Source organism: Lepus europaeus, chromosome 11 (assembly GCF_033115175.1).
Source record: "Lepus europaeus isolate LE1 chromosome 11, mLepTim1.pri, whole genome shotgun sequence".
NCBI classification, from domain to species: domain Eukaryota; kingdom Metazoa; phylum Chordata; class Mammalia; order Lagomorpha; family Leporidae; genus Lepus; species Lepus europaeus.
The window spans coordinates 8882642-8902567 of record NC_084837.1 but is presented as its reverse complement, the minus strand read 5'-3'; the positions used below and the strand labels follow the sequence as shown (position 1 = coordinate 8902567).

At 48.3% G+C, this 19926-nt stretch overlaps 2 protein-coding genes across 12 annotated transcripts in view; one reads left to right on the top strand and one right to left on the bottom strand.

Annotated features, from left to right (window-relative positions):
- Window positions 1–8064, bottom strand: part of LRRC28 (leucine rich repeat containing 28) — a 143735-nt gene extending 135671 nt beyond the window's left edge. For all 9 annotated transcript variants that reach the window (XR_009867238.1, XR_009867236.1, XR_009867237.1 and 6 more), the window contains exons 1-2: window positions 8005–8064; window positions 3943–4167 (exon numbers count right to left, since the gene is read on the bottom strand). Coding sequence is in view for 6 of the 9 variants with exons in the window: in XM_062204948.1 (XP_062060932.1) it covers window positions 3943–4110 (168 nt within the window). In the remaining 3 variants the exon portion in view is untranslated. The remainder of the gene's footprint in view (window positions 1–3942; window positions 4168–8004) is intronic.
- An 846-nt stretch (window positions 8065–8910) lies between these two features.
- TTC23 (tetratricopeptide repeat domain 23) overlaps window positions 8911–19926 on the top strand; it is an 87951-nt gene continuing 76935 nt past the window's right edge. The window contains exons 1-2 of one of the 3 annotated variants that reach the window (XM_062204941.1): window positions 8911–9224; window positions 9745–9895. The gene's annotated coding sequence lies outside the window, so the exon portion shown is untranslated. Of the gene's footprint in view, window positions 9225–9281; window positions 9896–19926 lie in introns of those variants that run through there. The other 2 variants (XM_062204942.1, XM_062204943.1) reach the window with 2 other exon arrangements.

Here is a 19926-nt window from a genome sequence, read left to right as displayed (position 1 = left end):
TTTCTTTTTTTAAAGATTTATTTATTTGAAAGTCAGAGTTATACAGAGAAGGAGAGGTAGAGAGAGAGAGGTCTTCCATGTATTGGCTCATTCTCCAGTTGGCCACAATGGCCAGAGCTGTGCCAATCCAAAGCCAGGAGTGTCCTCTGGGTCTCCCACGTGGGTGCAGGGGCCCAAGGACTTGGCCCATCTTTCACTGCTTTCCCAGGCCATAGCAGAGAACTGGATCGCAAGTGGAGCCGCCGGGACTTGAACCGGCAGCCATATGGGATGCCAACACTGCAGGCAGTGCCCTTACTGTCTATGAAACAGCGCTGGCCCCGCATCTTTGTGTTTTTACACTCTTTAATTATTTCCCTGTTCATATTTGATGTGGAAGGTCAGAAATGTTTTTCCCAGAGTCAGAGCAAAAAAAAAAAAAAAAAAAAAAAAAAAAAAAAAAAATCTGTGCCTCACCCCACAACCCAGTTCAGTGGGTCATTGGGCCCCTCTTCACAGCTTCCCTGTCCACTCGTCCCTCCTTGTTTGCCTCCAATCCAGCCTGGATTTCATTTCCTATCATTTTAATCAGTCTTGAAACCCTCCACCTTCTTAGTACCTCTGGACTTGTACTCCAGCCATCTGGCAAAAAGCTAACCCTGGAAGGATGCCACAGTCCCTGAGCTGTAGGCCTCAGATGGCTGAGTGCAAAGTCCCCTAAACAAGCAAGTGGACTACTGCACCACGAGGCTTGGGGATAACACGCAGGCACTCCACCACTCCTCTCCAGTCCAACTCCCAGGTCATTTCAAACCTGCTCCCTCCACAAACCTCCGCTCCCCAGGCGGATGGCCTTGCCTGGTGAAGTCTCCACTCCTCCCTCCCTCCTTCGTCTTTGCCCCGGCCCTCCCTCTTCATTGCTTCTCACCCAGGCAAGGCCCACTCATCCTTTCTTCGGGACACTCGCCCAGATGCCCACAGCAGATTACATCATCCTTGTCAGGGACCAAAGCAGCCACCTTCACTCATCTGGGGCCTGGAACTGCTTAGTATCTAACTTCCCTGCAGAGTGGTGGCTCCACAAGGGTAGGCCCACATCTCCCATTCACTACCATGGAGAATGTCACAGAGCCTGGGACACTGAGGTGATAAGTTAATGAATGCCATGCTTAAGCAGTCAGTGTATGATCTATCTACTTGATTTTGTTTAGAATGATCAATCAGAACAAAGTGAGCCAGCAATGAAACAATCCACTGTGCAACGCCAGGGCTTGAGGGCAGAAGAAAGGCAAGGCTGTGCGCCAGTGATGACCTCTCACCGGGAGGCTTCCAATGGGGAGGGCGGAGGAGCAGAGGGGCAAAGGAAGAGAAAGCCAACAAGGAACTTAACACAATGAAACAACCTTAATGCGGAACAATGAAACAACATGAAAATGGAAGTCACTGCCAGGTTCCAAAGCTTGCTGAAAACAATTAGGAGACTGCCAATCAACCACAATGGGTCTGAGATGCTATGTATTTCCAGGAGTCCTCCCCCAGAGGGCTGCAATTATTACCAAATTGCCTACAGCAGCCCTCAAAGCCGCTGGCTCAGAGCAATCAAGGACATGCACCGTCTCACGTGTGGCAGTAGCGGCCACATCAAGGACACGCACCATCTCACGTGTGGCAGTAGCAGCCACATCTGACACAATCATGGCATGGCTTTGGTGACTGCTGTGACCCTGGAGCTCTGCACAGCACTTTATAGTTGGCAAATTTCTTTGACACAAGTGATTCAGTGTTTTAACTGCCAAGAGAAAGCAATGAAAACAAAACACATACCCTTAGCATTTTAAAGATGTGCAACAATGTAATCTCTGATATTAAAAAAGTGGCAGAGCAGGAACTGAAAATGCCTGCTATGAGCCCCATGAACGGCTACTCAAAGGGTACAGAGGACCCTCAGGTACCTTCATAAACAGACAACTACAGCTGGAAACTGCACAGAGCCAATATTTATTCTAACTTCTGTACGCAAAGGTCGATTTCTTAGAAGAAAGTCTCCCCCCGGTGGCTATGGCAGACAGCGAAGAAGGAATCCACCCACAAGATTTTCTTTGTACTTTGAAAGGGGACAGTGCGGTGGGACTAGGGCTATCCTTGGCAAAATAGACTAACAGTTAATTAAATATGGTTTTACATAATCTGATGATGACATTACAAAAAAGGATTCATATAACATATTTTCCATTTTTGAAAACTGAAAAAGCTAATTTTGAAAACATAACTGGCCCACATTGTGGCCCAGTGGATTAAGCTTCCACTTGCGACATCAGGATCCCGTATCAGAGTGACAGTTTAAGTCCCAGCTGTTCTGCTTCTCATCCAGCTCCCTGCTAATGGCCTGGGAAAGCAGAAGATGCCCAAGCACTTGGGCCCCCATCACCTATGTGGAAGACCCAGATGGAGCTCCTGGCTCCTGGCTGTAACCTGGCATTTGCAGTCATTTGGGGAGTGAATCAATGGATGGAAGATCTCTTTCTGCCTTTCCCTCTTTCTCTGCATCATTTTACCTTTCAAATAAATAAATCTTAAGAAAATGTAAGCACTCAGCATTACATATATACCAGTATTCCAAGCAAAATGAAATATACATACCCCTTACTTCCAGATACTATGACAATAAATAAATGTTGTAAGGCTTGCTACTTCTGTAGGTATTTCACATTGATTTAATAAAACTTTTCTAAGAAAACACCAAATATACTAAGCCAGTAAGATTACTTTCCATATATTCATTTTTGAAATGAATGAAATAATTCATAATAATGAAAATTATTCATAATAATGAAAATTATGGAAATGAATATATGAAAAGTACAATACAAAGAAGGGGAAAAATAGGCCAATTCACAAAGAAACACTATATCAAAACTGATGAAATCTTTACTTAATATATACTAAATTGATCTTCTGTATATAAAGATAATTGAAAATGAATCTTGATGTGAATGGGATGGGAGAGGGAGCGGGAGATGGGGGGGTATGGGTGGGAGGGAAATTATGGGGGGGGAGCCATTGTAATCCATAAACTGTGCTTTGGAAATTTATATTTACTAAATAAAAAAATCCAAAAAAAACCCCAAAAATCATCTAAAATGAATGAGAACTACAATCAAGTACAAAATTCAAATGAGGTTAAGTAATAATCAGGAAAGACCACACAGTATATCCATTTTAATCAGAGACCAAATTTTATAGTGAATATTGTGAATAAAAAAAACTTGATTGGGATATTCTCTTGGAAAAAAAATCTAAATACTTATTTCAAGTATAATAAAATTTAGGTTATAATTAATACTATGTGCTTATTCTTAGAACATAAAAACAATGAATTCAAATGCCGCTTTTGTGGCAAAACTTGTTGCAAAAAATTCTGACAGCCCAATTCAAAAGCATTTGTTCTTCACAGGCCAATAATAAAGAAGGCCCTGCTTTGGTATCAAAACAACCAAAGGATGCATTAAGCTTCCCAAATGCCCCTCTTGACACTTCAGTCTTCAGCCGCTCTCTTCACGCTCAGACCTCAAAGCCTCCTGTTAGCATTTCTCACTTACTTTTTAACCAGCCTGTTGGGTGCTCTAACATCCAAGAACCACCTAGGAAGCTCAACACACAACAAGCCAGTCTAGACGTACACGCTAAAGGAAGCGTGGCTGTGAGTGGGAACTGATTTCATCTGTGGTACCGCAGGTGAAAACTCCGGCTTTCTATACACTCCTCCCACAGTCTCACAACTGCAGGAACTTGAATGCTGGATTCACAGACAATGAGAAGCCCCTGTGTGTGTATTTCTATCACCTGAGCATATAACAAGAGGGGGGAATACACCGCCGTCTGAATATCTCAGGATATGTGAAACATAGCCCGGTCAGGGCCACACCTGAAACTGGTCTTTTGAAACACAATGCAATACTGTACCAGGGTTGTGAGGGAGTTCCTTTTCATGTACAGTCTCTCCAAGTACTGCAGCCCCTCATCTTTCAGCAGCTCCAGCGGGAAATGGTGCAGATTCCTATAATTTAGGAACAAATTCTTGTGCTTTTCTTGCCTTGCCACAGAGATCGTCTTAGAAAGCTCTGATGCCATGACTGAACATATCCCATCAGGCCCTGCAGTGCTACATCCCGTCTGATTGGTCCATGTCTACAGAGAGAACAGAGAAGAGAATCACTGTGAGACTACTTAGAAGCACTGCCATGTAAGCCTGCCAGTAAACAGCCACATAGGAACAGACAGTACAAATCTGGTCACGCACCCAACCCTACGTCCCTCTTTAATAACAACAAAGACTGCTACAATAGACTTAGAAGATAATTAAGTGAATGTTAAATAATGATTAGATATATCCCTAGTGGGGGGAAAAAAAAAAAAAACACTTGAGATAGGAATCCTTGTCTAGAAGAACAGAGGCCTTTCTTAACAAGCAACTAAAGGAAACACTTAAAAACCAAATGCAGCAAACCCCATCCCCCTTCCCTTTTTTTTTTTTTTTTTTTTCCCTAAAGATTCATTTATTTGAAAGGCAGAGTTACAGAGAGGCAGAGGCAGAGAGATCAATCTTCCATCACTCCTGAAATGGCTACTGGGCTTGATCTGAAGCCAGGAGCTTCTTCTGGGTCTCCCACATGGGTGCAGAGGCCCAAGCATTTGGGCCATCTTCTACTGCTTTCCCAGGCCACAGCAGAGAGCTGGATCAGAAGTGGAGCAGCTGGGACTTGAACCAGCACCCATATAGGATGCTGGCACTGCAGGCAGTGTCCTTACCCACCACACCGCAGTGCCGGTTCCTCCCATTCCCTTCTTGAATTACCTCATTTCACATTTAGCTGAAAGCATTTCAAAAATATTAAGAATAGATGTTAAACTATAAATAATTTGTTTCTAGATCACTAACAGCGTCATTTCTTCATTTTCTAGCATCTAACTATTGTCCTATAGTCTATCTAACACTTTTTTTTTTATTCTTATCTTCCTTTTTAACCCTGCAGATTATCATAACTAGCAATAAAAAAAAAAATAGGCCCAGGGTCACAGTTCAATTATTTTAAATCATTTCAATGACAGAAGCAGCACTGCACTAGGAAACCAGGACCTTGTATTATTCTGTCACCGTCTCTAAGGGCCTCAGCTGCCTAATGTGTAAGATAAAAGGGCAGGATTTCAGCCTAGTTAGGGTACCTATAACCTATAACTCACACTGGAGTACCTAGGTCCTAATGTGTAAGATAAAAGGGCAGGAGTTCAGCCTAGTTAGGGTACCTATAACCTATAACTCACACTGGAGTACCTAGGTCCTAATGTGTAAGATAAAAGGGCAGGAGTTCAGCCTGGCGGTTAGGACGCCTATGTCCCGCACACTGGAGTACCTAGGTCCTAACGTGTAAGATAAAAGGGCAGGAGTTCAGCCTGGCGGTTAGGACGCCTATGTCCCGCACACTGGAGTACCCAGGTTCGTATCTGGCCCCAGCTCCTTACTCCTTCCTGCCAACGCAGACCCTGGAAGGCAGCAGTGATGCTCAGTAACCGAGCACTTGTCACCCACGGGAGAGCGGGGCTGCATTCCTGCTACTGTTTCTGGCCTTTGCTGAGTGACCCACGGGATGGGAGTGCTTTCTCTGTCTCTCTGCCTTTTAAAGAAATAGTTGTTTTTTTAAAGACTCTACCTTAAAATAGATAAAATAAAATGGATTGGTTTAAAGGCCCGCGTCCAGGACAGATTATTTTAAATTCTCTACTAGCTGACAAAGGCAGGAAGAGAAGTATCATTTGCCATCTTATCCACATGGCAAGGAGTTGAAACAAACTTCACCATCACTTAACACAACAAGGAACAGACTCTGGCTTCCAGAATCTGTCCAAGGTCAAACAGCTCATAAAGGATAAAAGCAAGGGTTTGGTGCTGGGCCCAGTGGATTTCAAAGCCTGGGTTCCTTACAAACACTAACTCACGGGATTCCGCAGGGTACCAAGAGCAACTACAAAGAAACTGAGCTTTGCTCAAAGATTCTACTCTTCTTGGGCATCTCTTCCAAACTCACAGCAACATAAAAAAAAAAAAATCCTTTTTTCTTATGAAAAACAATTTTCACCAGGAATTAACACCAAACAAGCTCAAAATTCAGTAACATAAGCCTTCAACAAACACAGTCATACTTTTTTTGCGTTATTTTCTATTATTTCCAAACTCATTCCTAAGACAGAGCTTGCCTTTAAGAAAAATTATTTATTTATTTGGCAGAATGACAGAGACAGAGATCTTCCATCTGCTGGTTCACGCCCCAGTTGGCTGCATCCCCTGAGGCTGGAACAAGCTGCGTCCAGTAGCGAGAACTCCACCCAGGTCTCCCAAGCTGATGGCAGGGACCCAAGAACTTGAGCCATCATCTGCTGCTTCCCAGGCCGATTAACAGGGAGCTGAGTGGGAAGCGGAGTAGCCAGGACGCGAAGCCATCTCTGATACAATAGGATGTGGACATCCCAAGTGGCAGCTTAACTGGCTGCACCACAATGCCCGGCCTGAGCTTGCGTTTTTTAACAAAAGACTAAATCTTTATGAGAAAAGTCAATAACCGTCCCAATGTAGCCTAAGAATCGCAAGCCAGAAAGCTGGATGTCACAAACAATCCCACGTCCTCATTCACCTGCCACTTCTAACCCATCCCAAGGCTCATGGTCCCCACATCCAAAACACGCCTCAAACCCAACCACATGCCTCCACCTGCCAAACCACAAGCCTCTGTCATCTCCTGCCTGGCCATGGCACGAGGGTCTCCCCGTGTCCACTCTGCGCACCTCCACACGCCAACCACAGCAGCGTGCCTTTGAGTCTAGTTACATCTCAGGATGGCAGGCTCGCCGCCTACTAAATCAGCCCTCCAGGAGCTTCCTACGTGGAAACTCAAACTCTGGCCAGGCAGTCCCGGCTCCTCGCCATCTGGCCGACCCACTTCTCCCACCTCAGCTGCTGCACTGCCCACGGCTTCGCACCAGCCGCCCCGGCTTGTCTGGTCCTTTACCAAGCGCCTCACGGCACCTGCTGTTCTCTTAAGCTGGAAAGCAGCGCCAACACCCTCCAGGCTTCACCTAAAATCACTTCCCTGGCCCCAACCGGCCACCAGGTTATTTTGTCTTAAGACTTATCTATTTATGCGGGTGCACCTGCTGACTGCCAATCCAGCCAAGAGTCAGAAATCCCGCTGCTGTCCCCACGCCCGCACACCTGCATCTGGCCACTACCTCGAGGAAGCTGTCAAACGGCGCGAAGGGACGAAATCCGGACACGGTTCGCAGTAGCAATGCAGGTTCACTACCTCAAGACCACTTGACTAGATACTCCCCACCCAACACGGGATCGCTAGCCCCACTACCCAGTCCTGCAGCGGACACTCCTGGGCACGGCGCATGGGTGAGGGGACCGCGCCGCGGCCGCAGGGCAGGGGGACACCCGTGGCGGGCTCGCTCCGCGCAGAACTACACCCCGAGTCCACACTCGCCCTGCGCGCGTCCCGGCCGCGGCCAGTGCCCCAGGCAGCACCGCCCCCGCCGAGGTGCGCCCAGGACCCACCGTGGACGCTCCAGCTTCCCGCCAGGGCGCCCTCCTCGGCCCCCGCCCAGCGGCCCACCGGCTTCCCGGCAGGTGCCCTCGCCGCCTTCCCGCTCCAACCGCACCCTCCGCGGCGGCCAAGCCCGCACCCCAAGGCGGGCGAACTTGGGCGGAGAGCAGGCCCTCGGCCGGCCCTCCCCGGCCCGGCCTCAGCGAGCACGCCCCGCGCGGGGCCCGGCGGCGCCAGTGCACCCGAAAGGCTCGCGTCCAGGCCGTGCCCCGCGCCGGCCCCCTCACCGACCCGCGGCTCTGGGGACCCAGGGCCGCGGGCCGCGCGACCGAGGAGCCCCCGGCAGCCGCACCGGCCCGAGGCCCCGACGGCCGCCTCCGTGGCGGGTCCCCGTGAGCCAGCCCCCGCGGACGACCGCGGTACTCACCTCAGGGCGCCGGCGGAGCCAGCGCGGCGGAGCGCGGACGGCGCCGGACGGCGGAGGGGAGGCCGGGGCGGGGCGGGGAGCGGCGGCGGGGGCGGGGCCCGGGCGGGGCGGAACCCTCGCCCCCGGGAGTTGGGGGACGCGGACGGGAAGGCGAAACCTCGCGATACCACGCCTCTTTGCCAGCGATGTGCCTATTGGCCGACAGAGCGGCTTCTCCCGTACTGGCCCCGCCCACGGCGCAGCTCTTGCTTCCGGCTCCGCCCCAGGGCTCGTGGTGGAGAGAAACGCGCTGGGCTTGGGGTCCAGTAGCGGTGGTGTAGCCGGAGGCCGGCCGGGGGGCCGCCGGGAAGGGGCCGGCGCTTTCCCCGAGACGTTCGCTCGGCCTGTGCGGCTCTCACTGAGTGCATGGCTGAGGGAGCGCGAGCGCTGATGGCCGTCCTGAGAGCCGTGCTGCGGCCGCCGCTGGGGCCGGTGCTGTCCGGCCCGACGGGCTGCGAAGGGGCCAGCCGGGTCCGCCCCGCCGCCCTGCGAGGCTGGCTCTGCCGTGAGGAGCACGGCGGCTCGGTGGCTGTCCCCCGCACGGCGGCGAAGGCAGGCAGGGTCCGCGGCGAGGGTATTCGGGTCGTTTTTACATAAATCCGTGCTTTTGAGCGTCATCCTCAGGAATGCGCGGCTTTCCTTCTGCAAAGACTTTTTTTTTTTTTTTTTTTTTTTTTTTTTTTTTTTTTACGATTTCCTGGCCTGAAACCTCTCATTTCTCGTCCTTGGAGAAGCGAGGGGGTCTGTTCATTTGCTGGAAGCTCACGGTCCGGCAACCTTAGCTTTACTTGCACTGAGCTAATCCAGAGCTGAGTAACCTACAAAGCAGCACCAGGTCCACAACAAGATATGAGATGTAATTAAATATCGATTATTGGCTAAATGGCCTTCATTCATTGCTGAACTATACGGTCTAGTGTATGTCATGTTTTTCTACAACCTTGTATACCGTTTCATAATGCGTAGGGATTTGTGGTACTCGGAGGTTTTTTTGTTTTGTTTTGTTTTGTTTTGCTGGACTTAGGATCAGGAAATGTGAGTGATGCGAAAATAAAAATCCTGAGTATTAAAGAGCAACCCAAATAATAAGACTTGCTGCTAAACTGGAAGAAACTTTTCTAAAAATGGGTTAACAATAGAACATGACTAAAAGCCTCAGCTTTTTGATTTGGTCATCAAAAGTGAGTTAAAATTATGTATTTTCTCCCCAAACTGACATAAAAGTTGCCCAGCAATCCGACGTGATTGTGCTCCTGTGACCTCTCAGAAGTTGTGTTTGTGGGTGGTCACTTTGCACACTGTGTCTCACTTCAAGTAGGAAGAAACCCTGTGGCTTAAGCCTGTGGTTTTCCCAGCTTTGACGAAGTTTAAGGTGAACAGGCAGGGATACCACTTTAAGAAATATGCAAGGAAAAGACAACCCCATTTTGAAATTCCCACCTCTGCTTCCCAAGGATTGGATTGCAAACTTTGGCAAAATGCTCTTCTCCACTTCCTATTGGCTAGTGCTCTGTCATTCATTCTGCCTGGCGTTTTAGGAGGACCCATTTGCTTTACAGAAAAAGGCTGCTCTAATTTAGTCTGGAAGTGCTTTATTTAAAACTCCCTCTTGGTTATCGACCCCTACGTCGTCTTACCAAACTGATACCTCGGGAACCAGACTGGCCAACCAGGTTGCCAAAGCAACTGTGTCATTTGCAGGAAAAAGAATCGGAGAACCTCTGAGACAGCCTGGGCGACACCAACAAAGGATTTTCCAACGTGGTTGGAGCCTGGAGAGTTAAAGAAACTTTTCCGGTTTTTCGCTGGTTTTAAGGAGTTCAGTGTCAAAGAAAAACCAGAAAAAATACAGGTACGGTCTGAGGGTATGAGAGTCGTCAGAGAGCATGTTTCTCTTTAGGGTGAAGTTGGAAAGCGTGATCCCTGGAGTATCAGTGGATTTTGAAAGGTAAAGGAAGTCAGGTAATAAGATTAATTTGAGGTGGTTTTCTACTTTAAGAAACTATGCTGTTATTGCTTAGATGTGGATTTAGAGACATTTAATAACTATTTTTTATGAAATGGATGTTTTTGTATGTTCATTATTATACCCGACATAATAGATGATCCATTATCAAAAGATGTGAGAGAAAATTAACACTGGCTTTGGACCCTGATTTTGTGTATCTCTGAGGAGTAGGAAATCCAGAAACAGGTCTGCTAATGGCCAAGCACAAACATTATTGGTATGTGAAGCAGAATCAGCAGGTCATCAATCCAAGGAGGAGCTCTCAAACAGAAACGGCTTGTGGTGCAATTGAAACTGTAAAGGTGACCATTGTTCATGCTGAGTAGTTCCCTTTGCTTTTCCCTCACAATTTAACTGCTTTTTATTGCATTTGACTGAATTGGAGGAATTTCCATCAAAAACAAGAACCTTATACCTGAAGGCACGCCATGGGAGGTGCCTCATTAAGAGTGTAGGTTTTCACCTCCCTGTTTCCCTGAGACAAAACTCAGTTCCTCACACAGGTGAGCTGCTGCAGTGTGCCTGACGCTGTGTCATGGGGGGAGAGACGGTGAAGGGCCCCTTCCCAGAAAAGAGATGTGTACCGGCGACACCAAGAAGGGCGCTCGCACCCTGCTTACCTTCATCCCTGGAACAAGACGCGTTTCAAAGAATCTGAAGCTCATCCATCCTGAGTGGTAGATCAGTGGTTCTAAATTGGGAGGGGAGAAGTTGGGACTGGAGCTGTGGAAAACAGCTGGGACCACGCCTCCTGATGCCTGACCGCAATGCTCACAAAATATCCATTGATGTCCCCTGGATATCTTTGCCCTTTTGAAGTTAGGGTACAAATGCAATGCTGTGATGAAATTAAAGTGATGTGTCACTTTGGGGCAATGGCAGTGAAAAGCCACCCTCAGTTTCCCAATCTTTCTCATACTCTGGCAAAACTGCTGTTGACTAAGCTTTGGTCAGCCTGGGTCTCTGAGCAACTGTGTGTAGCGTGGAGTTAAATTGTCAGTCTGTCCAATCCTGACTACCTCAACTGTTTTCTCTAGAGATACAGGCATTTCATTTGTTTAAGTTTTCTTTTGTTAATTTTTAAAAGTGCCCTGGTTGACTGAATTTTGGGTATCAGCTGAATGAAGTATCTGGGGCAAAAAATCGCACTTAAATATTGCTTCTACAGCAAGCATTTATGGGGGCCCACTGATGCCAAGTGGCCCAGCTACTTGTAGAGCAAGAATATTAAGATGAGTTTTCAAGATGGGGGGGGGGGGGGTGGTCCATTGCCACATTGTCTTTGGGAACCAGGGCCAGCTTTTAAAACTCTTGTAGGCCAGCACCGTGGCTCACTAGGCTAATCCTCTGCCTGCGGCGCTGGTACCCTGGGTTCTAGTCCCGGTTGGGGCACCAGATTCTGTCCCGGTTGCTCCTCTTCCAGGCCAGCTCTCTGCTGTGGCCCGGGAAGGCAGTGGAGGATGGCCCAAGTGCTTGGGCCCTGCACCCAATGGGAGACCAGGAGAAGCACTTGGCTCCTGGCTTCGGATTGGCATAGCATACTGGCTGTAGTGGCCATGGGGGAGTGAACCAATGGAAGAAAGACCTTTCTCTCTCTCACTGTCTAACTCTGCCTGGCAAAAAAAAAAAAAAAAAAAAAAAAAACCCACAAAAAATAAAGAAAACCTCTTGTAATCAGAGCCAGCCCTGTGGTGCAGCAGCACAGCAGGTTAAGCTATGTATGCAGCGCTGGCGTCCCAAATGGGCACTGATTGGAGCACTGGCTTCTCCATTTCCTCTCCAGCTTCCTGCTAGTGCACTTGGGAAAGCAGCCAAGAATGACCCCAGTGCTTCTGTCCCTGGACTCACCTGGGAGATCTGGATGAAGCTCCTGGCTTTGCTCTGGCCCAGCCCAGGTCTTTGCGACCATCTGGGGAGTGAGCCAGCAGATGGAAGATCTCACTCTCTGTATCTGTCTCTCCCTCCCTTACTGTAACTCTTTCAAATAATATAAATAAATCTTTAAAAGAAAACTCTTGTAATTCTTATAATCACCAAATATATAAAAAAGATTACATCTAAATATGCACTGTGATTTCATAGCTATTTTTAACAGCTTTAATGAAATATAATTCACTTACTGCAAAATTCGTGGGTTTTTTTTAAGATTTATTTTATTTATTTGAAAGAGAGTTACAGAGAGAGATAGAGACAGAGAGAGAGGTCTTCCATCTGCTGGTTCACTCCCCAGATGGCGCAACAGCCAGAGCTGCGCCAATCCGAAGCCGGCAGCCAGGAGCATCCTCTGGGTCTCCCACATGGGTGCAAAGACCCAAGGACTTGGGCCATCTTCTACTGCTTTCCCAGGCCATAGCAGGGAGCTGGATCGGAAGTGGAGCAGCCGGAAATAGAACTGGCGCCCATATGGGATGCCGGTGCTTTAGGCCAGGGCTTTAACCCACCGCACCACAGCACTGGCCCCAAAAAATTTGTTTACTGATACAACTCATTGATTTAGAAAATAATCCATCTTAGGTCTCTTGCATTTCCATGTGAATTTAAAGATTGTCTTGTAAATTTTGGCCAAAAAATGGCAGCTGGGATTTTGATAGGGACTGCATTAAATTGTTAGGTCAATTTGAAGAGTATTGCAATTTTAATAATATTGTGTCGGGGGCTAGCACTGTGGCATAGTGGGTAAAACCACTGCCTGCAGCACTGGCATCCCATATGGGCACTGGTTCAAGTCCCGGCTGCTCCACTTCTGATCCAGCTCTCTGCTATGGCCTGGGAAAGCAGTAGAAGATGACCCAAGTGCTTGGGCCCCTGTACCCGAGTGGGAGACCCAGAAGAAACTCCTGGCTCCTGGCTTTGGATGGGTCCAGCTCTAGTCGCTGCAGCCTTTTGAGGAGTGAACCAGCAGATGGAAGACCTCTCTCTCTCTCTCTCTCTCTCTCTCTCTCGGCCACTCTGCCTTTCAAATAGATAAGTTTTTAAATAATAATAATATTGTGTCTTATATCTCGTGAACATGGAATCTCTCCTGTGTTTCTTAGAAGAAAAGAGTGGAGTAGGTTTCTGTCTTCATGCAAGAAAGAATTCAGACATGACACAGACTAGTGGTAAGCAGGAAGCAAGGTTTCATGGGGTAGGGTGTCCGTCAGAGCACATGAGCATCTCTCCAGAGAGAATCTGAGAGAGAGTGCCCAGTCATTCAGACGGGGAAGGCAAGGGCACGTGGTTTATTGGACATTGTACGCTTACAGGCCAGGTGGGTGGCTCAGGAAAGAGCTGAGAGCTGAGCGCACAGTCTGTATTCAGACTAGGGCTTCTAAGGGAATGGGGGCCAGTTCTCCCTGCCATTTCTCCCTCCTCTCTTCTCCTCTCGTCTCCCGGACAAAGGGTCCAAGTGTGAATTAAGTAAAATTCCCCCCAAGGTTTTACTACTCTGTGTTACCAGTCTGGGTAGCTCACTTGGCAGCGAAGAGTCCCCTAGGGTGCCTGCCTTGGGAGAGAAGGCTGGGACCACCTGTAACTTACTGGGGCATGGGCAGGACTTGGAGTGTAAAATCCTGGGCTGCTTCCAGGGTGAGCGCCCCATCTTCCTCAGGTACGTTGTTTCCCTTTGGTTCTCTTGTACACAGGCTAACTTCTAACTTCCTACCTCGTATTTAGATCTTTCATTTCCTTCAGCAGTGTTGTATGGTTTTCAGGGTACAAGTCTGTACTCCTTTTGTTGCATTTATCCCTAAGTATTTTATTCTTTTTCATGATATTGTGAATGGAAATGCTTTCTTTTTTGAAAAAAATTATTTGAGAGACAGAAACAGAGAGCTCTGATCCACTGGCCCACTCCCCAAATACCCTCAACAGCCAAGGCTGGGCTGGGCTGAGAGCCGAGAGCTGGGAACACACTCCTGGTCCTCCACACGGGTGGCCGGAACCCAGTTCCCTGAGCCATTGTTAAGGTAGGGAGGTGGACATGAGCCTATGTGTGTAAGAGGGGCTGAGAAAATGAGAATTTTTAAAGGAAACGAGGGAACAAGCCCCGGAAGCAGAGCAGCACTCAGACCTGAAATCACTGCTCTTGTTCTCTAGCCCTGTTAGGTGGGTTTCAGCCCTCTCTGTGGGGCAGCTCAGGGGAACCGCCCCTGCCCTGCACCCAGGAGGCTGTTAGGTCCAAAAGCCCTGTGTGATAAGGTCCTGGGAGGGTTTGGGGACTCTTCATCCAGAAATCCCCTACCCACAATTTCCCAGAAGAGGGAGGAGGGGGAAGGAGCGGAGGACCCACGGTCGTGTCCAAACACTGCGGTCTGACTGCAGACAGTGCTCTCAGCCCTCTCCCGAGATGCCCGCCTGGCCTGTCCGGTGCGCTCTCTTCATTGCACTTTGCTACGTCCCTTACACTATGTGTCTCCCGTCTGCATTCCTTCTTGCACCAAGACAAGAATCCCTGAGCCGCCGATCTCCTGTAACACCATCACTGCTGCCGCCCAAGGTCCCCGCTGGCAGGAAGCTGGAGTCAAGAGCTGGAGCCGATAGTCAAAGCCAGGTTCTCTGATGTGGGATATGGACATCTTAACTACTAGAGTCAGAGCTGCGCCCTGGAAATGCTTTCTCAATATCCTTTGGTTAAGGCAGCTATGTGTCTAAGAGGGGCCAAAGAAACAGAAGTTTTAAAGAAAATAAATTTATGTGCAATGGAATGAGGAAGCAAGTCATGGAAGCAGGACCCAGCCTCTTGTCTGTCTCCCCGAGCCCCTGCCCCTCATCAAAAGGAATTCCCTGGATTGAGGGAGCGATACAGCTGGCCCTCCTGAGCTGAAGGGGTCATTTGCTTCTCCAATAGATAGGAACCCCAATGGCCAGTACTCCTGTCCATAGAAACCCCAGTGTGAACACAGGCTGGGCTCTCAGCCCTCTACTGAGACTCCTGCCTGGCCCATCAGCTTGTAGGACTTTCTGTGTCTTCACTTTTTCCAATAAACTGCGCTGAAATCGCCTTCCCGTCTGTTCGTTCATCAGTCGCATTCCTCATCGTCGACAGAACAAGTTCCCAGGGTTCGGATCAGTGGTCACAATTCCAGGTTATTGATTATTGGGCACAGAAATATAATTTTTATTCATTTTTTTTATCATATGGCCTTCCTGTATGCGTTTAGTAGCTCTTGTAGGGATATATTTATTTCTTGTGAATTCTGTAGGCTTTTCTATGTACTAGATCATGTCATCTGGTTATAAAGTTTATTTTTCTTCCTTTCTTAGTTGCATGCCTTTATTTATTTCTTTATTTTTCTCTAATTTTTCTGGCTGCACTATTCATGACAATCTAGAATATGTGTGATGAGAACAAACATCCTTGTCTTGTTTCCAGTCATGGGAGGAGAGTATTCAAACATTCACCATTTAAGTATGATGCTTGCTTTAAGTTTTTTTAAATCATGTTTTTATCAGCCCATTATCAAATTAGGGAATGTTTATCATGAGTATTAGATTTTACCAATGTTTTTGTATCTATGAAGATGAACATGTGTTTTTTTTTTTCTTTTTTTAAGATTTTATTTATTTATTTGACAGGTAGAGTTACAGACAGTGAGAGAGAGAGACAGAGAGAAAGGTCTTCCTTCCATTGGTTCACCCCCAAATGGCTGGTACGGCCAGAACTATGCCTATCTGAAGCCAGGAGCCAGGTGTCTCCTCCTGGTCTCCCATGCGGGTGCAGGGCCCAAGCACTTTGGCCATCCTCCACTGCCTTCCCAGGCCACAGCAGAGAGCTGGACTGGAAAAGGAGCTGCTGGGACTAGAACCCGGCGCCCATATGGGATACTGGCACTGCAGGCGGAGGATTAACCAAGTGAGCCATGGAGCCAGCCGCCTTTTTCTTCTTTTTAAAGATTCTTTATTTGAAAGGCAGAGAGTTACAGAGGAAGAGGCAGAGAGAGAAAGAGAGAGAGAGACAGAGAGAGAGAATCTTCCATCCACTGGTTCACTCCCCAAATGGCTGTAACAACTGGAACTGGGCCATCCGAAGCCAGGAGCCAGGAGCTTCTTCCTGGTCTCCCACGTGGGTGCAGGGGCCCAAGGATTTGGGCCATCTTCCACTGCTTTCTCAGGTCACAGCAGAGAGCAGCTGGGACTTTAACTGGTGCCCATATGGGATGCTGGCACTGCAGGCAGCAGTTTTACCACAGCGCTGGCCCTCTCTTTTCCATTGATATAGTGTACTACATTAGTCTCAGATGGCAAACCAACCCAACCTTTGGAATAAATCCCCCTTGGTCCTATTGGATAATCCTTTTTTTGTATGTTGCCACATTTGTTTTGCCAGCATTTTGTTGAGGATTCTTCTACTCATGTTCATGGGAGCCGTTCGCTGTTTTCTTCTGATGTCTTTTTCTGGCCTTGGTATCAGGCTAATGCTGGCCATATGGAATGAATTGGGAGAGTTCTCTTCTGTATTTTCTGACAGCGTTTGTGAAAGATTCAAATTGTTTCTTCTTTAATGGTTTGGTAGAATTCACCACTGAAGCCATCTGGGCCTGGTTTTAACTTTGTGTAAACCTCTTTAATCCCTAATGTAATCTATCTGGTTGTTATAGGTCTATTTATGTCTTTTATTTCTTTAATTAGGTTTTAGTATTTTGTATCTTTCTAGGATGTTTTCTCAGTGTCCCAGTTTCCAAATAAGTTTTTTTTTTTACTAGTACACTGGTGTATGGTTATAATGGTTGTTCTTTCCTAAGACTCCCTGCTCCGAGGGCCCCTGCCCCTCCCACAGGCCCCGTTGTAGCTCACACAAAGATTAACTCCTGGCACCTTCAGAACCCAGCTCCAGCATAGTTGCCACATACAGATTGGTTAGTGTCTTCCTGCTGGTCGAGTTTTTAAATATCTGGAACATCACCTCCCAGAACTGGAAGACGGGGTCATGCTGTGGCAGAGCAGGTCAAGCCACTGCCTGCAGTGCTGGCATCCCATGTGGGTGCTGATGCGAGTCTCGCTGCTCCTCTTCCTATCCGGCTCTCTACTATGGCCTGGGAAAGCAGCAGCAGATGGCCCAAGTCCTTGGGGCCCTGCACCCATGTGAGAGACCTGGCAGAAGCCCCTGGTTTCAGATCAGCCCTGCTCTGGCTGTTGTAGCCATCTGGGGAGTGAACCAGTGGGTGGTTCTCTCTCTCTCTGTCTCTCTCCCTCTGCCTCTGCCTCTTTGTCACTCTGCCTTTTAAAATATAAATAAATCTTAAAAAAAAAAAAGAACTGGAAGACTAGGATCCTACTTCAGACTTCTTCCTCCTCCCGCCTTGATCTGCGGCTGATCATGTGCTTCAGCATTCTACTGGGCAGGCCTGGCAGAGGACAGCATCAGTTGATTGGGTCAGTCTGACTGGCAGTTGTGGGTACCGACTGGGAGGCCTGGGAAGTGTAGCCAAGGCTGGCAGGAAGAAGGAGGCCTGTGGGCCTGAGCTGATTTCTAATGAAAATTTAGGCCCCAGCTATGGCTATCATGAAGAAAAGGAAAGTGGCCGATGATAGGCGTGTAGCTCAAAGTAGGTGACCTGACGAGTATGTCTTTATGAAATGCCCTTACTCTAACATGCAGTGACATGGGAAGAGACAGTCTTAGAGCCAGGTGCCTGGTTCAGATGCCTCCGGAAGTCAGGGAGTACAGGCCTCCTCCTCTCATTGATCGCAGACGTACCTTCCCATTGGCATTTAAACGTCTTTGAAACTGGAATACACGTTACGAATCATAAACGGTGTGTATGATAGCAGAGTCATAGTCAGTGGTACTTCAGATGAGATGAAATGCGGTAAGCGAATGGCGGGAGCCGGGGTCACTGTCCCTGCGTTGTCCTTTCCCTTTGGAAGGTAGAGAGGGACACCAGGACCTACTCTTGCACTCTAAGAAAAACGGTAATGCAGCAGCAGTGACACACTGCAGCTCCTTGGCTGGTCCACGTCCAGGAGCCAAAAGCGAATGTTGATGTCCCTGCTGCCGGGGCAGTGCCCCTCCCCCGGCCTGAGGTGACCGATACAGGCCATCTTGATAGTGTGAGAGGAAGTCAGAAACCCAGAAATCTAGATCTCTATGTAAACCTCCTAATTTTGAAATTAATGGCTCAGTTGTTCAAAATGTTTGATAACAAGTGTTAGAGCCATGCCAAGTTAGTCCCAGTCTGTCAGTTCTCAGTTTATACCTAATGTTTGTTTAAATGAGATTGCACTATTGAAAGGTATCGTGAGACAAATCACTTTTTACTGATAAGCCAAGAAAGAAGCAGTAAACCCATTTCACAGGTCAACTCGGAATTCAGAGCCCCCAACACTAAGTACAGAGCATATTATCTAGGTCATTTTTGAACTTTCTTCTCTGCCTCTCCTAAATAGAAGACACGAAAATGTGGTTAAATCTGGTGTGGGGATGGTACAGCCCCTGTTTCCAAAAATAAGTGATCACTTTGTAAAATGCAGCCTCAAGTTTCCAGAGCGACAGCATTTGCTTCCCACGGCTGTAGACGTGGTCAGTGGAGCGGAGGATGTTACCGTGGGAAATCACCCAAGGACTTGAAGCCCATCTAGTGTGTTTGTCATCTCACACACCAGCATTTTCATTTTATTATCACCAAGTTCAATTTGGGTCTTTTTTTTTAACATCTCTTCCATGTCTGTATTTAACCTTTTAAGCTTGCAGAAAATGATTATAGTAACTGTTTTAATGTCCTTCTCTGTTAATTGAACATCCGTGCCAATTGGGGGTCAGCTTTGATTGGCTGCTTATCGTCCTCATTATGGGTCAAGTTTTTCTGTCTCTTTGCATGTTTCATAATCTTTTTTAACAAATGTTATTTAGGCCGGCGCCGCAGCTCACTAGGCTAATCCTCCGCCTTGCGGCGCCGGCACACCGGGTTCTAGTCCCGGTCGGGGCACCGATCCTGTCCCGGTTGCCCCTCTTCCAGGCCAGCTCTCTGCTGTGGCCCGGGAGTGCAGTGGAGGATGGCCCAAGTGCTTGGGCCCTGCACCCCATGGGAGACCAGGAGAAGCACCTGGCTCCTGCCATCGGATCAGTGCAGTGTGCCGGCCGCAGCGCGCCTACTGCGGCGGCCATTGGAGGGTGAACCATCGTTAAAAGGAAGACCTTTCTCTCTGTCTCTCTCTCACTATCCACTCTGCCTGTCAAAAAAAAAAAAAAATGTTATTTAGTGGGGCTAGCATTACGGTGCATTGGGTTAAGCCACTGCCTGCACTGCTGGTATCCATGTGAGAGTATCCGGTTCTAAGCCCCAGCTGCTCCACTTCCAATCCAGCTCCCAGCTAATGTACCTGGGAAAGCCGTGGAAGATGGCTCAAGTACTTGGACCCCTGCATGCACGTGGGAAACCCAGATGTTGTTCCTGACTTCTGGCTTCAGCCTAGCCCAACCTAGGATGGATGGAAGATTTCTTTGTCTGTCTTTCCCTCTTTCTCGGTCACTCTGCCTTTAAAAAGAATAACTAAATCACATTTTTCTTTTTTTTGACAGGCAGAGTGGACAGAGAGAGAGAGAGAGACAGAGAGAAAGGTCTTCCTTTGCCATTGGTTCATCCTCCAATGGCCGCCACGGCCGGCGCGCTGCGGCCAGTGCATCGCGCTGATCTGAAGCCAGGAGCCAGGTGCTTCTCCTGGTCTCCCATGGGGTGCAGGGCCCAAGGACTTGGGCCATCCTCCACTGCACTCCTGGGCCACAGCAGAGAGCTGGCCTGGAAGAGGGGCAAGCGGGACAGAATCCGGCACCCCGAACGGGACTAGAACCTGGGATGCCAGCGCCGCAGGCGGAGGATTAGCCTATTGAGCCATGGCGCCGGCCACATTTTCTTAAAAAAAATTATTTATGTATTTAAAAGGTGGAGAGAGAGACC